This window comes from Camelina sativa, chromosome 17 (genome assembly GCF_000633955.1).
Source record: "Camelina sativa cultivar DH55 chromosome 17, Cs, whole genome shotgun sequence".
NCBI classification, from domain to species: Eukaryota; Viridiplantae; Streptophyta; class Magnoliopsida; order Brassicales; family Brassicaceae; genus Camelina; species Camelina sativa.
In genome coordinates, this window is record NC_025701.1 from 33,902,368 (window position 1) to 33,922,950 (window position 20,583).

General features: G+C 34.8%; 4 protein-coding genes across 5 annotated transcripts; 3 read left to right on the top strand and 1 right to left on the bottom strand.

The window, feature by feature from the left end:
- LOC104758858 lies at positions 3,354–6,994 on the top strand. 2 transcript variants are annotated; one of them, XM_010481818.2, is made up of 6 exons: positions 3,354–3,659; positions 3,775–3,890; positions 3,982–4,200; positions 4,279–4,518; positions 4,608–6,161; positions 6,519–6,994. In XM_010481818.2, exons 2-5 carry the CDS (start codon positions 3,806–3,808, stop codon positions 6,149–6,151), a joined length of 2,088 nt encoding a protein of 695 aa, XP_010480120.1. In that variant the 5' UTR covers positions 3,354–3,659; positions 3,775–3,805; the 3' UTR covers positions 6,152–6,161; positions 6,519–6,994. The 2 variants fall into 2 exon arrangements, with proteins under 2 accessions (XP_010480120.1, XP_010480121.1); XM_010481819.2 differs by having other exon boundaries at positions 3,360–3,659; positions 3,762–3,890.
- On the bottom strand, positions 7,087–9,077 carry LOC104758859 (uridine kinase-like protein 3). Its single transcript, XM_010481820.2, has 9 exons — positions 8,923–9,077; positions 8,627–8,821; positions 8,446–8,529; positions 8,315–8,375; positions 8,158–8,218; positions 7,976–8,069; positions 7,833–7,905; positions 7,659–7,741; positions 7,087–7,548 (listed from the first exon to the last, which is right to left on the bottom strand). Exons 1-9 carry the CDS (start codon positions 9,052–9,054, stop codon positions 7,399–7,401), a joined length of 933 nt encoding a protein of 310 aa, XP_010480122.1. The 5' UTR covers positions 9,055–9,077; the 3' UTR covers positions 7,087–7,398.
- On the top strand, positions 9,190–11,814 carry LOC104758860 (nucleolar protein 56-like). Its single transcript, XM_010481821.2, has 8 exons — positions 9,190–9,442; positions 9,761–9,975; positions 10,070–10,227; positions 10,321–10,508; positions 10,607–10,859; positions 10,946–11,094; positions 11,184–11,318; positions 11,405–11,814. The coding sequence occupies exons 1-8, from the start codon at positions 9,238–9,240 to the stop codon at positions 11,686–11,688; spliced, it is 1,587 nt and encodes a 528-aa protein (XP_010480123.1). The 5' UTR covers positions 9,190–9,237; the 3' UTR covers positions 11,689–11,814.
- On the top strand, positions 16,133–18,757 carry LOC104758862 (nucleolar protein 56-like). The gene is made up of 8 exons (XM_010481822.2): positions 16,133–16,385; positions 16,704–16,918; positions 17,013–17,170; positions 17,264–17,451; positions 17,550–17,802; positions 17,889–18,037; positions 18,127–18,261; positions 18,348–18,757. The coding sequence occupies exons 1-8, from the start codon at positions 16,181–16,183 to the stop codon at positions 18,629–18,631; spliced, it is 1,587 nt and encodes a 528-aa protein (XP_010480124.1). The 5' UTR covers positions 16,133–16,180; the 3' UTR covers positions 18,632–18,757.

A 20,583-nucleotide genomic window follows, 5' to 3' on the forward strand; every position in this document is an offset into this window, starting at 1 on the left:
ATCCAAACGGTGCGGATTATATGATGGGCCTGTAACTGTTTTTTTTTTAGGACGAGAGAAATAGAAAAATAAAAAAATAAAAACACCAATTGAAAAGATTTGATTAGAAGTTTAGAACTGTATGTTTGGTTCTGTTTGTAAAGAAAGGTTGTCGATTTTGGATGCTTATGTATGGAGCAATCCTCGTTTTGTACTTTTGCAGCATCAACCAACATAGGTTGAATAAATGGATTCATTTGTTCATATTATTTGCAAGACATGTTTACATTGAAATAATAATAAATAGCGATTTGGAAATTTAAGTTTTCAAAGATATATTTGAGATAACCGTAATTATACAAAAGCACTTCATGATGGTGGAAATGTATGGTGGAAATGTATTTTTTACCGAGTTATAAAATAAATTTACCAATTAATTTTATTTTACTACTTTCCTCCCTCTCAAGTCTAACCACATCATTTTATTTAACAACTTTTCTATCCATTCTCTATCCATTCAAAAGCTGATGACAACAAAACCAAATCATTGAAGCCAAATGAACTTTGCCCAGAATATGTATTTGTGGTTTCAAATGCTTTGGCAACTAAGGTGATTGGTGTTATGGAATTATCTCGGTCATGCCTCAGTCTCAGCGTCTAAAAACAATATACCACATACTAATGTATAAAATGAAATTTAAAGTGAAATATTACTTTCTAAAAACAATATACTACATAATTTTTTAAAAAAATTAAAGAAAAATAAAATTTATGACTAAACTCAACTTAAAATTATAATTTACGATAAATGTATTGTAAAGATCACACTTTCTCTTGTGAACTTATGTAAAAAATTGAAAATTTTAAAACATTACAATCCATTTTAATAAATAATTAAATAATCAATGATCACAATATTCATAAGTTTTACAACAAAATATACAAAAAGTGAAATGTAAGTCATTAAAAAACTAATATGTATTATGTAGCATATTTTGAGAGAAATACCTATTTTTAAGTAGAACTACAACTTTATAAGAGCTCGGAAGCTTCTAACTCAAGAGAAGCAGTACAAAATGATAACTGCTAGATAACTCTCCAAATTCTCCTTTCTATTAATGGATCTAAGGATGATGTCTTCTTTAGTTGCATTATATAATCACTAAAAGAAAGTACTAATTATTTCACTGAAAAGTAATTATATAATCACTGAAAGTAATTATATAATCACTGAAAAAAAGAACTAATTATCATTGAAATCATCACGATGTCTTGAATCTTTTTTAGTTGCATTATATAATCGGATAATCGGTTATAAATTGGAGATTAATCGGGGACTAGTTTTAAGATTTTTTATTATTATTTATAATTAATAATACAATATATAGATTCATGGTTATATAGATTGTTTATAACGAAAATACTAGACAGCTCGATTGGTTTAAAACTCATTAATAGTACTTGAGGGAACGTGTTCGACCCCTTCATTTTGAGTTTTCTCTATTTTTCCCTTTTTATTAATAAGGGGCAAAACGGTAATTTAATAATCATCTTCCTCACACCCGATCCAGAAGCTGTAAACCCTAATTTATGGCTGCCAAACTTTTTTTACCTCAATTTATACTAATTTTATCATCTTTTCAATTGGATATGACATAAAAATAGTAGATCCCCACATCAAACATCATATTTTCGAGAAAAATCAACCAAAATCGAGTTTTTTTTTTTCTTCCGATTAGGGTATAATCGCGGCGGCTCCCCACTGCCGAGCGACTCCTCGCCGTGTAATCGGCCAAATCGGCCGATTTTTAGAACAGGGCTATTACTCCACCATCCATGTCTTGATGTACGTATGCTCCATGTTTGCCTTTGGGATCGCCATATTCCAGCTAAATTCCCCCATGGACACTAAACACGCTTTCTCCACCTTATTCTTTGGTTTCTACTCTGCTTTCCAGGGATTTGGGATTGGTAATTGGCCAGATTCACAACGTTACTTTGGGTGGGTTATTGTGTTTACTTTTCTTTTTGCAAAGCTCATCTTCCCCATTAATGGCATCTATTTTTAGAGTATCAATCTGATATTGAACTGTGAATTTTGATGTATCCTCTACAATATCTTGCTCTGATTCTTTTTCCAATATTTCACTTCATTCAAGATATTATTTTTATACGAGATATGGTTTCAAGAATATATAGAGAGGAGACTAAAAATATATAGGCCCCATGCTCTCTCTCTCACTCTCTAATGTGCCCGCTAACATGGCGCATAACAAGTTCTCTAGCCTGTCAATTCTCGTTTGAGTCACTGATAATAGTTATCGGTGTTGTTGTGGTGATCACCATCTGCATCCAGAACCCATAAAACTGATGGCATCTATATGGTCCAATGAGAGAAATATATATATATATATATATATATACTGCCAAATTCCTTAGTTATTTACAAAAGAATCAATCAACAAATTATATTAAGATGAAATTTGGCAGCTAATAAATACAAAGAATGTTGAAAGAGAAGTTAAAGAAAAGATCCACCACCACGACCTACTACATGTTATATTTGGCATATAATCCTAACTTCCTTCCTAATCCTATCAACCTCCTCTAATCCTAACTTATAGTAAGCAAGCTGCTGAAGAGACGTAAAATATTAAACACTTCCTTTCGCTTCATATATAGTCTTCCTTTAATTTACACAAATAGTCTTTCATTATTGATTAGAGACTTTTTATGTGAATGTTCGATTTTTCTGGTTCATTAATATGCATTTTCCACCAATCCTTTCTTTAGACTTGACTACTTTGGCCAATAATAAGAGTTGTATCCAAACGGTCCGGATATTAATATGATGGGCCTTGTTTTTTGAGGAGGAGAGAAAAAGAAAAGGAAAAAAACACCAATTGTCTCAAAAGATTTGATTTGTCTATAGTCTTATTATATGTTTGGGTTCTGCTGGTCTGTTTGTAAAGAAAGGTTGTTGTATGAAGCAATCCTCAGTTTTGTACCTTTGTAGCATCAACCAAGAGAAAGAGAGGTTAAATAATATTATTTCAAGACATATTCAGATTGAAATAATAATAAAAATAGTGATTTGGAAATCTAAAGTTTCTTTAAGATAATAACGTTAATTATGCAAAGCAATTCACATGTGTGGTCTTGAGAGTGAGTGAGGAAAGCATCTCTTCTATTAAAGGATTTAAAAGAAATAATGACAAAGAATGACTGACTGACCTGGCACGTTTACAAAAGAAAAAAAAAGTAGAGGTTAGGGACATGACACGTAACAAAAACAAAAACAAAAAGCCACAACCACAAGTTTTTTCTTCTACACTATCTATATAAAGGAGAGGAGAGGAGAGGAGAGGAGAGATAAGCAGCAACAGAAACCTAGCCGCTTTTTCGAACCTGATTTTTTTTTTTTTTTTTTTTTCTTCTTCTTCTTCTTCCTCTCTATTCTGAAAAAATGGTGTTCTCATGCGATCTGTTGCCAATGGGTTGTGAGAAAGTCGGCGATGCGTGGGCTTACAAGACACGTGGCAAAACTGCAAAGATGTATCCGTACAAGAATAACAGAAAGAGAAAGAGGAAAAAAAGTGGACTCTCTGCTCTCTGCTTTGCTCTGCTCTAACCGTCTCCTTCTCTAACAACACAAGAAACAAATAGTCCACCATTTGCAGGTGAAAAAACCTCTTGCGCTCCTCTCACTTTTTTTTTTGTCTTTTCTGTTTCGTAGCTTCTTCATCCTCTCTCTCTCTCTCTCTCTCTCTCTCTCTCACTAGTTTCATTTCGTAGCGAACCATCCCGACGGAGAACATCAAATCCGATGACGAATCCCACCGGCGTTATTGCGAATCTTGAATCCGTGGAAGAAGAAAAACTCGGATCGTCTTCTTCGTCTATCATCTCAGGTGAGATACCGTTTTTGCATTCCTCTCTCAGTTTTTGCTTTTTTTCTTGTTTTTCTCTAAGTTTCTTATCTCCATTCATCCGCTTCCGTAGAGAACCATCCCGACGGTACCGGTGATGTAAATTTTGACACAACCGGTGATGTCAAGATCGTCGGAGGAGAAACGCGTCGATCCCCGTGCTCTATCATCGCAAGCAACAGAGGTGAGACCGGAGGGGAAACTCAGATGACGAATCTCACAGTACCAACCGCTGATGCCAATTTTGACTCAGAAGCACTTCGATCCTCGTGCTCTACCATCGATATCGCAGGTGAGAAATTGATCTCACTTTCGCTGTTAAGCTTTTTCTAAGTTTCTTTATCTTGATCCTCTTCTCTCGCTTCCATAGCGAACCATCCCGACGGTACCGGAGAAACAGGATCAAGCATCATCCCAAGCAACAATTTGGCTTTTCTCAGTTTCTTATCTCCTGACGGTACTGGATCGAGTAACAACCGCGTAGGGCTATGGGATTTTGAACGTGTGGCTAGTTCATCGGAGATGATGAACAAGTTAACAAATCAGTTCGACAGATGCTTGAGCGATTCTGAAGGAGTTACTACTGATGCTTTAAAGAATCGGTCTAAAGGTACAGATCAGATTGAGATTTTGAGATATGTGTGTGTACTTATTTAGGTTTTTGGATTACATTTAACTTCTTCTTCTTCTCTTCCTCAGGTAGTCTGTTTATGATGACGCTGCCACAGATTCAAAATCGCAGGACTCTAATACGCTTTCCTGAGGTTGAAAGAAGATTTCACATGTTTTCAAGGGAAGAGCAGCAATCCTTGGATAGTGCCAGTGCCAGTAGTGCTGTTGTGGTAGCTATGGAGAACGAGGAGACGAAGGAGAAGAAGATGGCTGGTGCTGTGGTGGTAGCTAAGGAGAACGAGGAGACGAAGGAGGAGAATATGACTGGTGCTGTGGTGGTAGCTAAGGAGAAGAAGATGACTGGTGCTGTGGTGGTGTCAAAGGAGGATACTGTGGATAGCCTTCAAGCTAGTAGAAGGCAGTACCTACTTTCTTGTCACGAGTATAAAGTGCATATTAAGAAGATTGAAGAGATACTACCTCGATCGATTGATATGGAGATGAAGCAGCTTTTGGAGAGTTACATAGCAAGTGCTGCTGCTGCTCTTAAGGAGTATGAAGCTTCCTTGGGGAATAATAACTCAGAATATTCCTGCGACATGCTGATGGAGACTCTGAGCGTTGCAAAGAAAGAAGCAAGAGAGACTCTTTCATCAGCTTTGGAGAAGATAATTGATAAGGAGAAAGAGGAGAAGAAGAAGAAAGACGACTACCTACGTTCTTGTCACGGGTATAAATTGTATATTAAGAAGATTGAAGAGATCCTGCCTAGATCCATTGATATGGAGATGAAGGAGCTTTTGGAGAGTTACATAGCCAGTGCTGCTGCTGCTCTTAAGGAGTATGAAGCTTCCTTGGGGAATAATAACTCAGAATATTCCTGCGACATGCTGATGGAGACTCTGAGCGTTGCAAAGAAAGAAGCAAGAGAGACTCTTTCATCAGCTTTGAAAAAGATAATGGATAAGGAGAAAGAGGAGAAGAAGGAGAAGAAGAAGAAAGACGACTACCTACTCTCTTGTCACGATTATAAAATGCTTATTAAGAAGATTGAAGAGATACTTCCAAGATCTATTGATATGGAAATGAAGCAGCTTTTGGAGACTTACATAGCCAGTGCTGCTGCTGCTCTTAAGGAGTATGAAGCTTCCTTGGGGAATAATAACTCAGAATATTCCTGCGACATGCTGATGGAGACTCTGAGCGTTGCAAAGAAAGAAGCAAGAGAGACTCTTTCATCAGCTTTGGAGAAGATAATGGATAAGGAGAAGGAGGAGAAGAAGGAGAAGAAGGATAAAGACGAATACCTACTCTCTTTACACGATTTTAAAGTGCATTTACAGAAAGTTCAAGATATAGTACCTCGATCCATTAATATGGAAATGAAGGAGTCTTTAGAGGGTTATATAGCACGTGCTACTCATTCTCTTGAAATGTGTGAAGCTACCGCGGGGAATAAGAAGTCAGAATCTTCCTACTACAAGCTGATGGGGAGTCTGAGCGCTGCAAAGAAAGAAGCAAGAGCGACTCTTTCATCAGCTTTGGAGAAGATAATGGATAAGGAGAAGAAGGAGAAGAAGGAGCAGAAGAAGAAAGACAAGAAGGCGAGGGAAGATAAGAAGAAGAAGTGACTCTGATGAGGTAATTTGCTATTCCAGTCTTGTGAATTGCCTATGGTTACTACCTTATATTTGAGCAAAGCAAATTGCATTTACCAACTAACCTCTTATATATCTTACAAATCTTATATTTGATATATCGTTTTCAAGTTTTTTGCCCTTACTTTATAATAGTAATTGAGTGTACGTTTTTCCAATTACATAAAACAACCCTTTGCTCTTGCTTTTTATCAGTAAAAACGTAGTACGTGTTATAGTGATTTAGACAAATATATTTGTATTTTCCTCTTGAACATGAGAAATAATTTGCTTTATGGTAAGAAAACATGGAGGATAGAGGAGGAAAATGAGAAAATACGCATGTTTAGATAGTGGGTAGATAGTTCGACCACTGGATGGATAGCACACATAGCAGTAACAGGAGCCTGATGATAGATTGTGGTTAACTTTGCGTTATGGTATCCCCTTTTCAGATATGATGAACGTGTTTTTAATCCCTGCTTTTGTCTTGCCTACCTTTAGATTCTCGGATTGTTGTTACCTGTTCATGAAATGTCTACTTGTGATTGGTATTGTTATCTTTGTTGCCTTACTAATTTTTGCATAAATTTATCAGATAGTTCGACCACTGGATGGATAGCACACATAGCAGTAACAGGAGCCTGATGATAGATTGTGGTTGACTTTGCGTTTTGGTATCCCCCTTTTCAGATATGATGAACGTGTTTTTAATCCCTGCTTTTGTCTTTAGATTCTCGGATTGTTGTTACCTGTTCATGAAATGTCTACTTGTGATTGGTACTGTTATCTTTGTTGCCTTATGGTCTACTTTTTCATCTGCTACTTCTTCTTTGACACGAGAGCCATCATCGGAGATTATTAGTTTATAAATAAACTTTGGTTTTAAAATCCACTTTTTCTTTTTTTCCGGTTTGGTTTTTCAGAGCTAAAAATTAAATTCATTTAAACCACACTAAAAACATGGTTCGGTTTGGTTTATCCGGAGTAAACTCCCTTCACGTTAATAGAGCTCGATTGGTTTTATCGTCCCATTGGAGTTACGTCAATGGTCAACTGGAGTAGAGAGAGTGAGACACACGTGGATGATGGACCCAAACCAACTGTGTTTACATTACTTGGAAATTTGTTTGTTGGTGGTATACGTATAGGTGTGATCATGAAATCCGTATAACATATTTGAAAACCAAAAATAATTTATCAAAATTTTCAGAGCAAGGCAAAAAAGCTCTCTCTCACTCTCACTCATCATCCGTCCCAAAATAGCGGTCTCCAAACTCCCCCATACCGGGAACAACTCGGAATTGATCATTCAAACCGATGTCTATCTCAGAAGTCACAATCTTTATCCTTGGGAACTTTTTGCACACCACATTTACTCCTTGAGGTGCCTGAACCACACACACAAAAACCCCCCCCCCCATACCATTTTATTTCTTTTTTACAGTTTAAGCTATGTAGAGAGAGAAGAAGCCTAAACGTTTTTGCTTTTCAAACTTACAGATATGAGATTGAGAAATATGATGTTGGACTCAGGCACGCCTTTGCTTATGAGCAGTCTTATTGCTTGCACCGCCGAGTTTCCTGTACACAAACATGCTCTAGTTATCTTCCTATTATATCTTGTCTTTTGTGCTCACCACCAGTAGTAGTACAGAGTTCACAGAACACAGACCTGTCCCCAGGATTGGGTCTAGCAAAAGCACATGCCTTTCCGAAATGTCTGAGGGTAGCTTCTCGTAGATAAGCTGGTAGGTGCCACAAAAGTAGTTAGGACCAAGTGATTAACAGAGGATGAACATAAAACAAGTTACAAACCTGTTGCCCGTTGTCCCCTTCTCTATGAATCAGAATCTTTCCAATTTTGATTCCTTTGCAGCATGCTCTTAGAGCGTTCTCCATACTCTCACCGCTGTGTTCAAAGACAGAATCATTATATATATGGTCTTCTTGACCACAACAACAACCCGGTGTCAAGTGTTTGAGTTGGTCTTTTTTACCTTCTGATAACTGAGACACCACACAGCCTCTTACAGAAGTCCACACCCGAATACACAGATCCTACATTTAACAAACATCATGAGTTTCTTATCTCACTCTGGTTGGAGATTTCTGCTGCAAGACTGCAGTAAAATATAATATTCGTCATTAGCTAACCTGTGGGAGTGACCACTTGCTTTTCTGTGAAGGGAAGGTGCCCGAGGCCGTGCTCAACCACCTGGCGAGAGGACATTAATAAAGCAAACATATCGAAATAATACGCAACAGAAAACTAATTTAGCACCCACCAAACGAATCAATCGATCGGAGTAGAAGATGAAGTCATGCTTTGTTGTTTTAGAGTCTCGGATTAGAGTGTGCATCCCACGTATCTGTAACCAACCGGCTAAAGTATCAGTCTTTCTGATCATTAAGCCAGAAATTATTACTGTTGGTTGATTAGACGAGAGAAAGGAGAATAAGTGAAACCTGAAAAGTTGATTGAATAACATAAAGATTTGGATAGATTTTACAGAGATCATGTTGACCGAGCTTTGTGTGGATGTGTTGCACAATCAAATCAATAGCAACATGGTTATCACCTCCTCGGGGAATTATTATATCTGCGTATTTCTTCGTTGGTAGAATAAAATCCTCAAATGCTGGCTTCACAAACTTCGAGTACTGCATTATAAAGTTTCCACAATCAAAACATAAATGAAGAGTCAGCGCAAAACATAAATTATGAGATATTAACGAAATTCTTTGCATAGAGCGACACAAACCTGGTCAAGAATAGTGGCAATATCTCTGCCCTTCTCAACAGTATCGCGTTTAATCCTTCTAGCTAAACGCACATCAGCATCTGCATAAACAACGACGTGATGTAGAATAAGGACCAAATTAATTACCATCATGTTTATATATACACACTAATACAATTAAGAGGCCGTATAATGGGCCAGGCCCATTAAATTGTTCAAAGCAGCGCCATCAAACAAATCGTATTAAACCCAACCCCCGAAACCCTAATTTCGGCTCATTGTGTATTTATCTCGCTCAGTAGAGTTGTTAGGGTTTTAGTTTCTTCTCCTCCAAAAATGGCGATGTATTTGCAGTACGAATCTTCTTCAGGCTATGCCATCTTCGAGGTGCACGGACTAGATGAGATCGGACAGAACACTGAGGCCGTTCGGACCTCCGTCTCTGACCTCAGTCGTTTTGGCCGTGTAGTTCAGCTCACAGCGTTTCACCCCTTCGAGTCTGCTCGTGATGCTCTCAACCAAACCAACGCCATCACCGAAAGTGACTCTTCTTTACCCATTTTTTCCTTGTTTTGTATTTGCATGTGTTGTGTTGTGTTGTGTTGAGTTTATCTTGTTATATACACTGCTTGTTCTTCGATTTAGAGCTAGAACAGAGACTATCGCTTAGGTGTTTGGTTCAGCTTAAAAAGTTAAACCCTTAGATTTAAAACCTCATAGTTCAAAACCCCTGTATATATATATTGTTGAAAGCGCTTCAATTGATTCTTGTTTTATATATCTGTTTGCGTCCTGATTTTGTTTCATTGTTTTGATTATATCCTTGATCTCTGGAATTGGATTTATATGATGTTGGTAGGTGTTATGACTGACGAGCTTAGAAGTTTCCTGGAGTTGAATCTTCCTAAAGTCAAGGAGGGAAAGAAACCCAAGTTTAGCTTAGGATTGGCTGAGCCTAAACTCGGTTCACATATTTTTGAAGCAACTAAAATCCCATGCCAGAGCAATGAGTTCGTACTTGAGCTTCTTAGAGGTGTACGCCAGCATTTTGATAGGTTCATCAAGGACCTAAAGGTGTGCCATCCTTCTTTGTATTTAAAGGCCTTCTCTTGTCTTTTTGCTCGTTACCTATGGTTTGTGTTCTCATGAACATTTTATATTTGTGTAGCCTGGTGATCTTGAAAAATCTCAGCTTGGGTTAGCTCATAGCTACAGCAGAGCCAAGGTGAAGTTCAATGTTAACCGAGTGGATAACATGGTTATTCAAGCTATTTTCCTGCTTGACACCCTTGACAAGGATATCAATTCCTTTGCCATGAGAGTCAGGTTTGTTTTGTGCTTTTTTTCCCTTTCAGATTCTGTGTTGCAATTTACCTTTGAGAAATATTGGTAGCTGAACTGGTTACAATGTTCTCACAGGGAATGGTATTCGTGGCACTTCCCCGAGCTAGTGAAGATAGTTAATGACAACTATCTTTACGCCCGTGTTTCAAAGATGATTGATGACAAGTCAAAGTTGACTGAAGACCACATCCCAATGCTTACTGAAGTCTTAGGGGATGAAGATAAGGCAAAGGAGGTCGTCGAAGCTGGAAAAGCTTCCATGGGTATATTTCATGAGCCGTGTTTTTTTTTATAGCAATGAATAAATGAGTGTTTCTAATATCAATTGTTCTGAGACGGTTATTTTCTTACCTATTGACAGGTCAGGATTTGTCACCAGTTGACCTGATCAACGTACAGACCTTTGCTCAGAGAGTTATGGATCTTGCTGACTACAGGAAGAAGCTCTACGATTATCTCGTTACCAAGATGAGCGACATTGCCCCTAATTTGGCAGCTTTGATTGGAGAAATGGTTGGTGCTCGTTTGATTTCACATGCTGGAAGTCTGACTAACCTTGCTAAATGCCCATCATCCACCCTCCAGATTCTTGGAGCTGAGAAGGCGCTTTTCAGGTTCAATATCTGGCCCTGTCTTATATTAATTTTCCCAAGTTTTTCTTTTAGTGTTGCGTGTGACATGTACTGCCCTGATGTTTCAGGGCACTTAAAACACGTGGAAACACTCCCAAGTATGGGTTGATTTTCCATTCTTCCTTCATTGGCCGAGCCTCTGCTAAGAACAAGGGTCGTATCGCTCGTTATCTTGCTAACAAGTGCTCTATAGCATCCCGGATTGATTGTTTCGCTGGTATAGTTCTGACAACCCTGGAGAAGAGCTTTGTGTTGTGAGAAATGCTGTTAAGTTTTAAATTATGTACCTTGATATGTCCTACGCAGATGGTGCAACTACTGCCTTTGGTGAGAAGCTTCGTGAACAAGTTGAGGAAAGGCTGGAATTTTATGACAAAGGTGTTGCCCCACGCAAGAATGTGGATGTAATGAAGGAAGTCATAGAGAATCTGCAAAAGAATGGTATTTCGTGTATAGCTTTTTTTAGTTGAAAACAGAGTTCTCCTAGAGTGATGGTGGACTCAGTGTTTGATCTGTTCCTGGTTTAGATGATGAAGGGAAGGATGTCTCAGCAAAGAAAAGCAAGAAGAAGAAGGCAAAGGGTGAAGAAGAAGAAGAAGAAGAAGAAGAAGAAGAAGAAGAAGAGGTGGTGGCAATGGAAGAGGACAAGTCAGAGAAAAAGAAGAAGAAAGAAAAGAGGAAGATGGAGACAGCAGAGGAGAATGAGAAATCAGAGAAGAAGAAAAAGAAGAGTAAAGCTGGAGGAGACGAGGAGACTGATGATGGCCACAGCACGAAGAAGAAGAAGAAGAAGTCAAAGAGTGCAGAGTAGGGACGCAAAACATAACAAACCCTGTTTCGTTTTCTTAGATCATCTCCAACGGGAGTATATGATAACAAATTTCTTAGTGATTAAAGCAAAATAAATAAATGAAAATGGGAAATATTTTAGCTAAGATTTTCATAGCTGAATTCTTAGAACACGTGTCATACGGGGAATAGGAGTAAGTAAAAGTAAAACAAAGAAAAAAACAAACTTGCGCGTAAATTTTTTTTGTGTTCTTTCTTCTGTCTTTCGCATGACCAGATCCCGATCTCATTCATGTGATTTTAGAGGAGAATCGAGAAGAAACTGAAACTCTCTCTAATCCGCTGGTCATCATAGGCAATCGAAATTTGGTCGTCACGATCTGCAAACGAAGAGTTGGTTGAACCAAATCGATAGATATTTTGGTGAAATGATGCTCCAATCATATATACAAAGAGTAAAGTTTTGGTTTTTTTTATTGGTTGATTTTCTTTTAATGTTTTCTAGTTTATTTATTTTTTATTTGCTTTTTAATTGTTAAATTTTTAAACAATATTTAAGAGCCAATTAACACAATATATTTATAACTCAAACATTAAAATAAAATTATAACTGAAATAAAATAAATTATGCATTAATCATATTCCACTACTCAATTTTATTCAAACACAATAAATTATAGTTATTCACTCACTTTTCTTTTGTAACTTCCATCAAATCTTATCATATAAATAAACATTCTCACATTCTCTCATATTAGCATTCTTTAGCTTTCACATTTTCATATTCTCTCATTCTCTTCCATTTCTCTCATTCTCTTCCATAATACCTCAAATCATTTTCTTATTTTTATTTTTGTTTTTGATTTCTTATTTTTGTTGTATAGTTTACAAAAAACCAAATAAAATATTATTGTAAAATTTTAATGCTAAATTTTAATTTTAGAACCTGTATGATATATATTTTATATTGTTCTTATTTTTTTAATGATTCATCTCTATTATCTAATTTGGATTAGCATTCTTTTACTTTCACATTTTTATATTCTCTCATTCTCTTATATTTTTCTCATTCTATTCCACAATCATTCAAATCATTTTTCGTTTTTATTTTATTTTTGATTTCTTATTTTTGTTGTATGGGTTACAAAAAACCAAATGAAATATCATTGTAAAATTTTAATATTAAATTTTAATTTTAGAGACCGATGATATATATTTTATATTGTTCTTATTTTTAAAGATTCATCTTCATTATCTAATTTGGATTATCATCTTATAAGTAATCATTCTCTCCTCATCTCCCACCAATATCAAAATGTTGTTATATCTCATATGTGTTGTAAGAGTTTGATTCTATATTTTAATTTAAGTATTATATATATTTAACATTTTTCAATTTTTATTTTACTTATATAAAAATAAAATATTTCTTTTATATTTCTTGCCTTTCTAATCTATTCATATTTATTTTTTAAATTTTCATAGTTAAATTTAAATTCACATATGTTGGTTTTAACAAAAAAAATCAAGTTTATTTGAGAATTAGATGTTCATATTCCTTTTAAACAATCAATGTGTAAAAATGAGTCTAGCCACATAAATAATTCACTTTAATATATATAATTGACTTTTTCCATCCATTTTCACTCTCTTTTTATTGGTTGATTTTCATTTAATGCAAATTGCTTAAACAATATTTAAGATCCATTAACACAATATATTTATAACTCACACATTAAAATAAAATTATAACTGAAATAAATAAATTATGCATTAATCATATTTCACCACTCAATTTTATTTAAACACAATAAATTATAATTATGCACTCACTTTTTTTTTTAACTTTCATCAATTCTTATCATATAAATAAGGATTCTATCATTCTCTCATATTAGCATTTTTTACGTTCACATTTTCATATTCTCCCATTCTCTTCCACTTCTCTCATTCTCTTACACAATACCTCAAATCATTTTTCATTTTTTTTTTTTTGTTGTTGTATGGGTTACAAAAAATCAAATGTCATTGTAAAATTATAATGCAAAATTTTAATTTTAGAGACTGTATGATATATATTTTACATTGTTCTTATTTCTAAAGATTCATCTCCATTATCTAATTTGGATTATCATCTTATAATTAATCATTCTCTCCTCATCTCCCACCAATATCAAAATGTTGTTATATCTCATGTGTTGTAAGAGTTTGATTCTATATTTTAAATTAGAAAGTATTATATATATATATATATATATTTAACATTGTTTTCAATTTTTATTTTATTTATATAAAAATAATTTTTTTTTTATATTTCTTGCCTTTCTAATCTATTCATATTTATTGTTTAAATTTCTATAGTTAAATTTAAATTTACATATGTTGGTTTTACAAAAAAAATCAAGTTTATTTGAGAATTAAATGTTCATATTCCTTTTAAACGATTAATGTGTAAAAATGAGTCTAGCCACATAATAATTCACTTTAAAATATATAATTGACTTTTTTTCATTCATTTTCACTCAAACACACTATAAATTATAATTGTAACTCCTCTAAAATTATATTAGAAATGTAACTTCCATCCTTGAAATCCTTTAAATAATCATTCTCACATCATCATCCACCATATCACAATTTCTAAATATTTTCTTTGTTTTGTTTATGTTCTTGCATGAATTCAAAACTCATGGTAAGAATGTGATTATATATTTTGCTGGATTTATCTTATATTTTGTTCAATTTTTTTTTTAATGTATTTCTTCCTTCCTTCTTTCTCTTTTTACTATTTTCAATGTTCAATTACATATGTATAATAAAAATTTGGTGGCTATTAAAAAACAATTATCGATGCAGATTCAACAACACTAATTTCAATCAAAGCCCAATGAGGGAATCAATCAAAAGAAATCATCTTCATACAAGTATATATATTTTATTTTTAAAAGTATGCAATGTTTTAACAAAATTAACTATTATAATAGAATTATTAAATCAAAATTTTTAACTCTCTCTTAGACTCTTACCTCCAATTTTTTTTGAGAATTTGTATACTCATCATTATATTTTTGTATACTCATCATTATATTTAGTTCTTTTGATCCAAATATAATTATATAAAGATCATTATATTGTTTCTTTAAGTCAAAATTTTGTAATTTAATGATTTTCTATATAAAAACAAATTTATATTCCCATTTCCAAAATGTCGGGATAGAGTGCTGTTCTTAAAAGATTTGGCAAAGGAGACATCAGAGGCGTTTCTAAAAAACAAAGGTTCTGCGCATAAGCCGGTGAGGACAGAAAGAATGATCGCGTGGAAACCACCTAGGGAGGGTTGGTTGAAGATGAACACGGATGGGGCCTCGCAGGATCGGACGAGTTTGGCTACTGCTGCGGGGGTGTTAAGGGATGGTACAGGAAAGTGGTTAGGTGGTTTTGCAGTCAATATTGGAATATGCTCGGCTGTCCTTGCTGAGTTATGGGGTGTATATTACGGGCTTTATTTTGCGTGGGGTAAAAGAGTGTCTCGGTTAGAACTGGAGGTTGATTCAGAAGTGGTGGTCGGTTTTCTTCAGACAGAGGTTAGTGATTCGCATCCGCTGTCGTTCCTGGTACGCTTGTGCCATGGCTTTATTTCAAGGGACTGGTGTGTCCGTATTGTGCATGTGTATAGGGAGGCTAACCGTTTGGCGGATGGTTTAGCGGCCTATGTGTTTTCTCTTCATTTAGGTTTTCATGTTCTAGAGGTAGTTCCGAGTAGGGTTGTTTCGCTTTTATCGGATGATGCTAATGGCACTGCATTGCGAAGACAAGTTTGTATGTGAGTTTTTAGTTTTTGAATAAATTATGGTCGGAGACCTTTGTCTCCCATCTCCTACCAAAAAGAAAAAAAATTACTACAAAGAGAAAATCAATAGAATAACCTAGCAATATAGCTTAAATTAAGGGGAATATAAAAGAGATTAAAAATTAAATTAATATTTGGGATTTTAAATTTCATTTCATATGATTTTATAGGAAATATATTTAATTGATACTTCAAAAATNCGTTGGTAGAATAAAATCCTCAAATGCTGGCTTCACAAACTTCGAGTACTGCATTATAAAGTTTCCACAATCAAAACATAAATGAAGAGTCAGCGCAAAACATAAATTATGAGATATTAACGAAATTCTTTGCATAGAGCGACACAAACCTGGTCAAGAATAGTGGCAATATCTCTGCCCTTCTCAACAGTATCGCGTTTAATCCTTCTAGCTAAACGCACATCAGCATCTGCATAAACAACGACGTGATGTAGAATAAGGACCAAATTAATTACCATCATGTTTATATATACACACTAATACAATTAAGAGGCCGTATAATGGGCCAGGCCCATTAAATTGTTCAAAGCAGCGCCATCAAACAAATCGTATTAAACCCAACCCCCGAAACCCTAATTTCGGCTCATTGTGTATTTATCTCGCTCAGTAGAGTTGTTAGGGTTTTAGTTTCTTCTCCTCCAAAAATGGCGATGTATTTGCAGTACGAATCTTCTTCAGGCTATGCCATCTTCGAGGTGCACGGACTAGATGAGATCGGACAGAACACTGAGGCCGTTCGGACCTCCGTCTCTGACCTCAGTCGTTTTGGCCGTGTAGTTCAGCTCACAGCGTTTCACCCCTTCGAGTCTGCTCGTGATGCTCTCAACCAAACCAACGCCATCACCGAAAGTGACTCTTCTTTACCCATTTTTTCCTTGTTTTGTATTTGCATGTGTTGTGTTGTGTTGTGTTGAGTTTATCTTGTTATATACACTGCTTGTTCTTCGATTTAGAGCTAGAACAGAGACTATCGCTTAGGTGTTTGGTTCAGCTTAAAAAGTTAAACCCTTAGATTTAAAACCTCATAGTTCAAAACCCCTGTATATATATATTGTTGAAAGCGCTTCAATTGATTCTTGTTTTATATATCTGTTTGCGTCCTGATTTTGTTTCATTGTTTTGATTATATCCTTGATCTCTGGAATTGGATTTATATGATGTTGGTAGGTGTTATGACTGACGAGCTTAGAAGTTTCCTGGAGTTGAATCTTCCTAAAGTCAAGGAGGGAAAGAAACCCAAGTTTAGCTTAGGATTGGCTGAGCCTAAACTCGGTTCACATATTTTTGAAGCAACTAAAATCCCATGCCAGAGCAATGAGTTCGTACTTGAGCTTCTTAGAGGTGTACGCCAGCATTTTGATAGGTTCATCAAGGACCTAAAGGTGTGCCATCCTTCTTTGTATTTAAAGGCCTTCTCTTGTCTTTTTGCTCGTTACCTATGGTTTGTGTTCTCATGAACATTTTATATTTGTGTAGCCTGGTGATCTTGAAAAATCTCAGCTTGGGTTAGCTCATAGCTACAGCAGAGCCAAGGTGAAGTTCAATGTTAACCGAGTGGATAACATGGTTATTCAAGCTATTTTCCTGCTTGACACCCTTGACAAGGATATCAATTCCTTTGCCATGAGAGTCAGGTTTGTTTTGTGCTTTTTTTCCCTTTCAGATTCTGTGTTGCAATTTACCTTTGAGAAATATTGGTAGCTGAACTGGTTACAATGTTCTCACAGGGAATGGTATTCGTGGCACTTCCCCGAGCTAGTGAAGATAGTTAATGACAACTATCTTTACGCCCGTGTTTCAAAGATGATTGATGACAAGTCAAAGTTGACTGAAGACCACATCCCAATGCTTACTGAAGTCTTAGGGGATGAAGATAAGGCAAAGGAGGTCGTCGAAGCTGGAAAAGCTTCCATGGGTATATTTCATGAGCCGTGTTTTTTTTTATAGCAATGAATAAATGAGTGTTTCTAATATCAATTGTTCTGAGACGGTTATTTTCTTACCTATTGACAGGTCAGGATTTGTCACCAGTTGACCTGATCAACGTACAGACCTTTGCTCAGAGAGTTATGGATCTTGCTGACTACAGGAAGAAGCTCTACGATTATCTCGTTACCAAGATGAGCGACATTGCCCCTAATTTGGCAGCTTTGATTGGAGAAATGGTTGGTGCTCGTTTGATTTCACATGCTGGAAGTCTGACTAACCTTGCTAAATGCCCATCATCCACCCTCCAGATTCTTGGAGCTGAGAAGGCGCTTTTCAGGTTCAATATCTGGCCCTGTCTTATATTAATTTTCCCAAGTTTTTCTTTTAGTGTTGCGTGTGACATGTACTGCCCTGATGTTTCAGGGCACTTAAAACACGTGGAAACACTCCCAAGTATGGGTTGATTTTCCATTCTTCCTTCATTGGCCGAGCCTCTGCTAAGAACAAGGGTCGTATCGCTCGTTATCTTGCTAACAAGTGCTCTATAGCATCCCGGATTGATTGTTTCGCTGGTATAGTTCTGACAACCCTGGAGAAGAGCTTTGTGTTGTGAGAAATGCTGTTAAGTTTTAAATTATGTACCTTGATATGTCCTACGCAGATGGTGCAACTACTGCCTTTGGTGAGAAGCTTCGTGAACAAGTTGAGGAAAGGCTGGAATTTTATGACAAAGGTGTTGCCCCACGCAAGAATGTGGATGTAATGAAGGAAGTCATAGAGAATCTGCAAAAGAATGGTATTTCGTGTATAGCTTTTTTTAGTTGAAAACAGAGTTCTCCTAGAGTGATGGTGGACTCAGTGTTTGATCTGTTCCTGGTTTAGATGATGAAGGGAAGGATGTCTCAGCAAAGAAAAGCAAGAAGAAGAAGGCAAAGGGTGAAGAAGAAGAAGAAGAAGAAGAAGAAGAAGAAGAAGAAGAGGTGGTGGCAATGGAAGAGGACAAGTCAGAGAAAAAGAAGAAGAAAGAAAAGAGGAAGATGGAGACAGCAGAGGAGAATGAGAAATCAGAGAAGAAGAAAAAGAAGAGTAAAGCTGGAGGAGACGAGGAGACTGATGATGGCCACAGCACGAAGAAGAAGAAGAAGAAGTCAAAGAGTGCAGAGTAGGGACGCAAAACATAACAAACCCTGTTTCGTTTTCTTAGATCATCTCCAACGGGAGTATATGATAACAAATTTCTTAGTGATTAAAGCAAAATAAATAAATGAAAATGGGAAATATTTTAGCTAAGATTTTCATAGCTGAATTCTTAGAACACGTGTCATACGGGGAATAGGAGTAAGTAAAAGTAAAACAAAGAAAAAAACAAACTTGCGCGTAAATTTTTTTTGTGTTCTTTCTTCTGTCTTTCGCATGACCAGATCCCGATCTCATTCATGTGATTTTAGAGGAGAATCGAGAAGAAACTGAAACTCTCTCTAATCCGCTGGTCATCATAGGCAATCGAAATTTGGTCGTCACGATCTGCAAACGAAGAGTTGGTTGAACCAAATCGATAGATATTTTGGTGAAATGATGCTCCAATCATATATACAAAGAGTAAAGTTTTGGTTTTTTTTATTGGTTGATTTTCTTTTAATGTTTTCTAGTTTATTTATTTTTTATTTGCTTTTTAATTGTTAAATTTTTAAACAATATTTAAGAGCCAATTAACACAATATATTTATAACTCAAACATTAAAATAAAATTATAACTGAAATAAAATAAATTATGCATTAATCATATTCCACTACTCAATTTTATTCAAACACAATAAATTATAGTTATTCACTCACTTTTCTTTTGTAACTTCCATCAAATCTTATCATATAAATAAACATTCTCACATTCTCTCATATTAGCATTCTTTAGCTTTCACATTTTCATATTCTCTCATTCTCTTCCATTTCTCTCATTCTCTTCCATAATACCTCAAATCATTTTCTTATTTTTATTTTTGTTTTTGATTTCTTATTTTTGTTGTATAGTTTACAAAAAACCAAATAAAATATTATTGTAAAATTTTAATGCTAAATTTTAATTTTAGAACCTGTATGATATATATTTTATATTGTTCTTATTTTTTTAATGATTCATCTCTATTATCTAATTTGGATTAGCATTCTTTTACTTTCACATTTTTATATTCTCTCATTCTCTTATATTTTTCTCATTCTATTCCACAATCATTCAAATCATTTTTCGTTTTTATTTTATTTTTGATTTCTTATTTTTGTTGTATGGGTTACAAAAAACCAAATGAAATATCATTGTAAAATTTTAATATTAAATTTTAATTTTAGAGACCGATGATATATATTTTATATTGTTCTTATTTTTAAAGATTCATCTTCATTATCTAATTTGGATTATCATCTTATAAGTAATCATTCTCTCCTCATCTCCCACCAATATCAAAATGTTGTTATATCTCATATGTGTTGTAAGAGTTTGATTCTATATTTTAATTTAAGTATTATATATATTTAACATTTTTCAATTTTTATTTTACTTATATAAAAATAAAATATTTCTTTTATATTTCTTGCCTTTCTAATCTATTCATATTTATTTTTTAAATTTTCATAGTTAAATTTAAATTCACATATGTTGGTTTTAACAAAAAAAATCAAGTTTATTTGAGAATTAGATGTTCATATTCCTTTTAAACAATCAATGTGTAAAAATGAGTCTAGCCACATAAATAATTCACTTTAATATATATAATTGACTTTTTCCATCCATTTTCACTCTCTTTTTATTGGTTGATTTTCATTTAATGCAAATTGCTTAAACAATATTTAAGATCCATTAACACAATATATTTATAACTCACACATTAAAATAAAATTATAACTGAAATAAATAAATTATGCATTAATCATATTTCACCACTCAATTTTATTTAAACACAATAAATTATAATTATGCACTCACTTTTTTTTTTAACTTTCATCAATTCTTATCATATAAATAAGGATTCTATCATTCTCTCATATTAGCATTTTTTACGTTCACATTTTCATATTCTCCCATTCTCTTCCACTTCTCTCATTCTCTTACACAATACCTCAAATC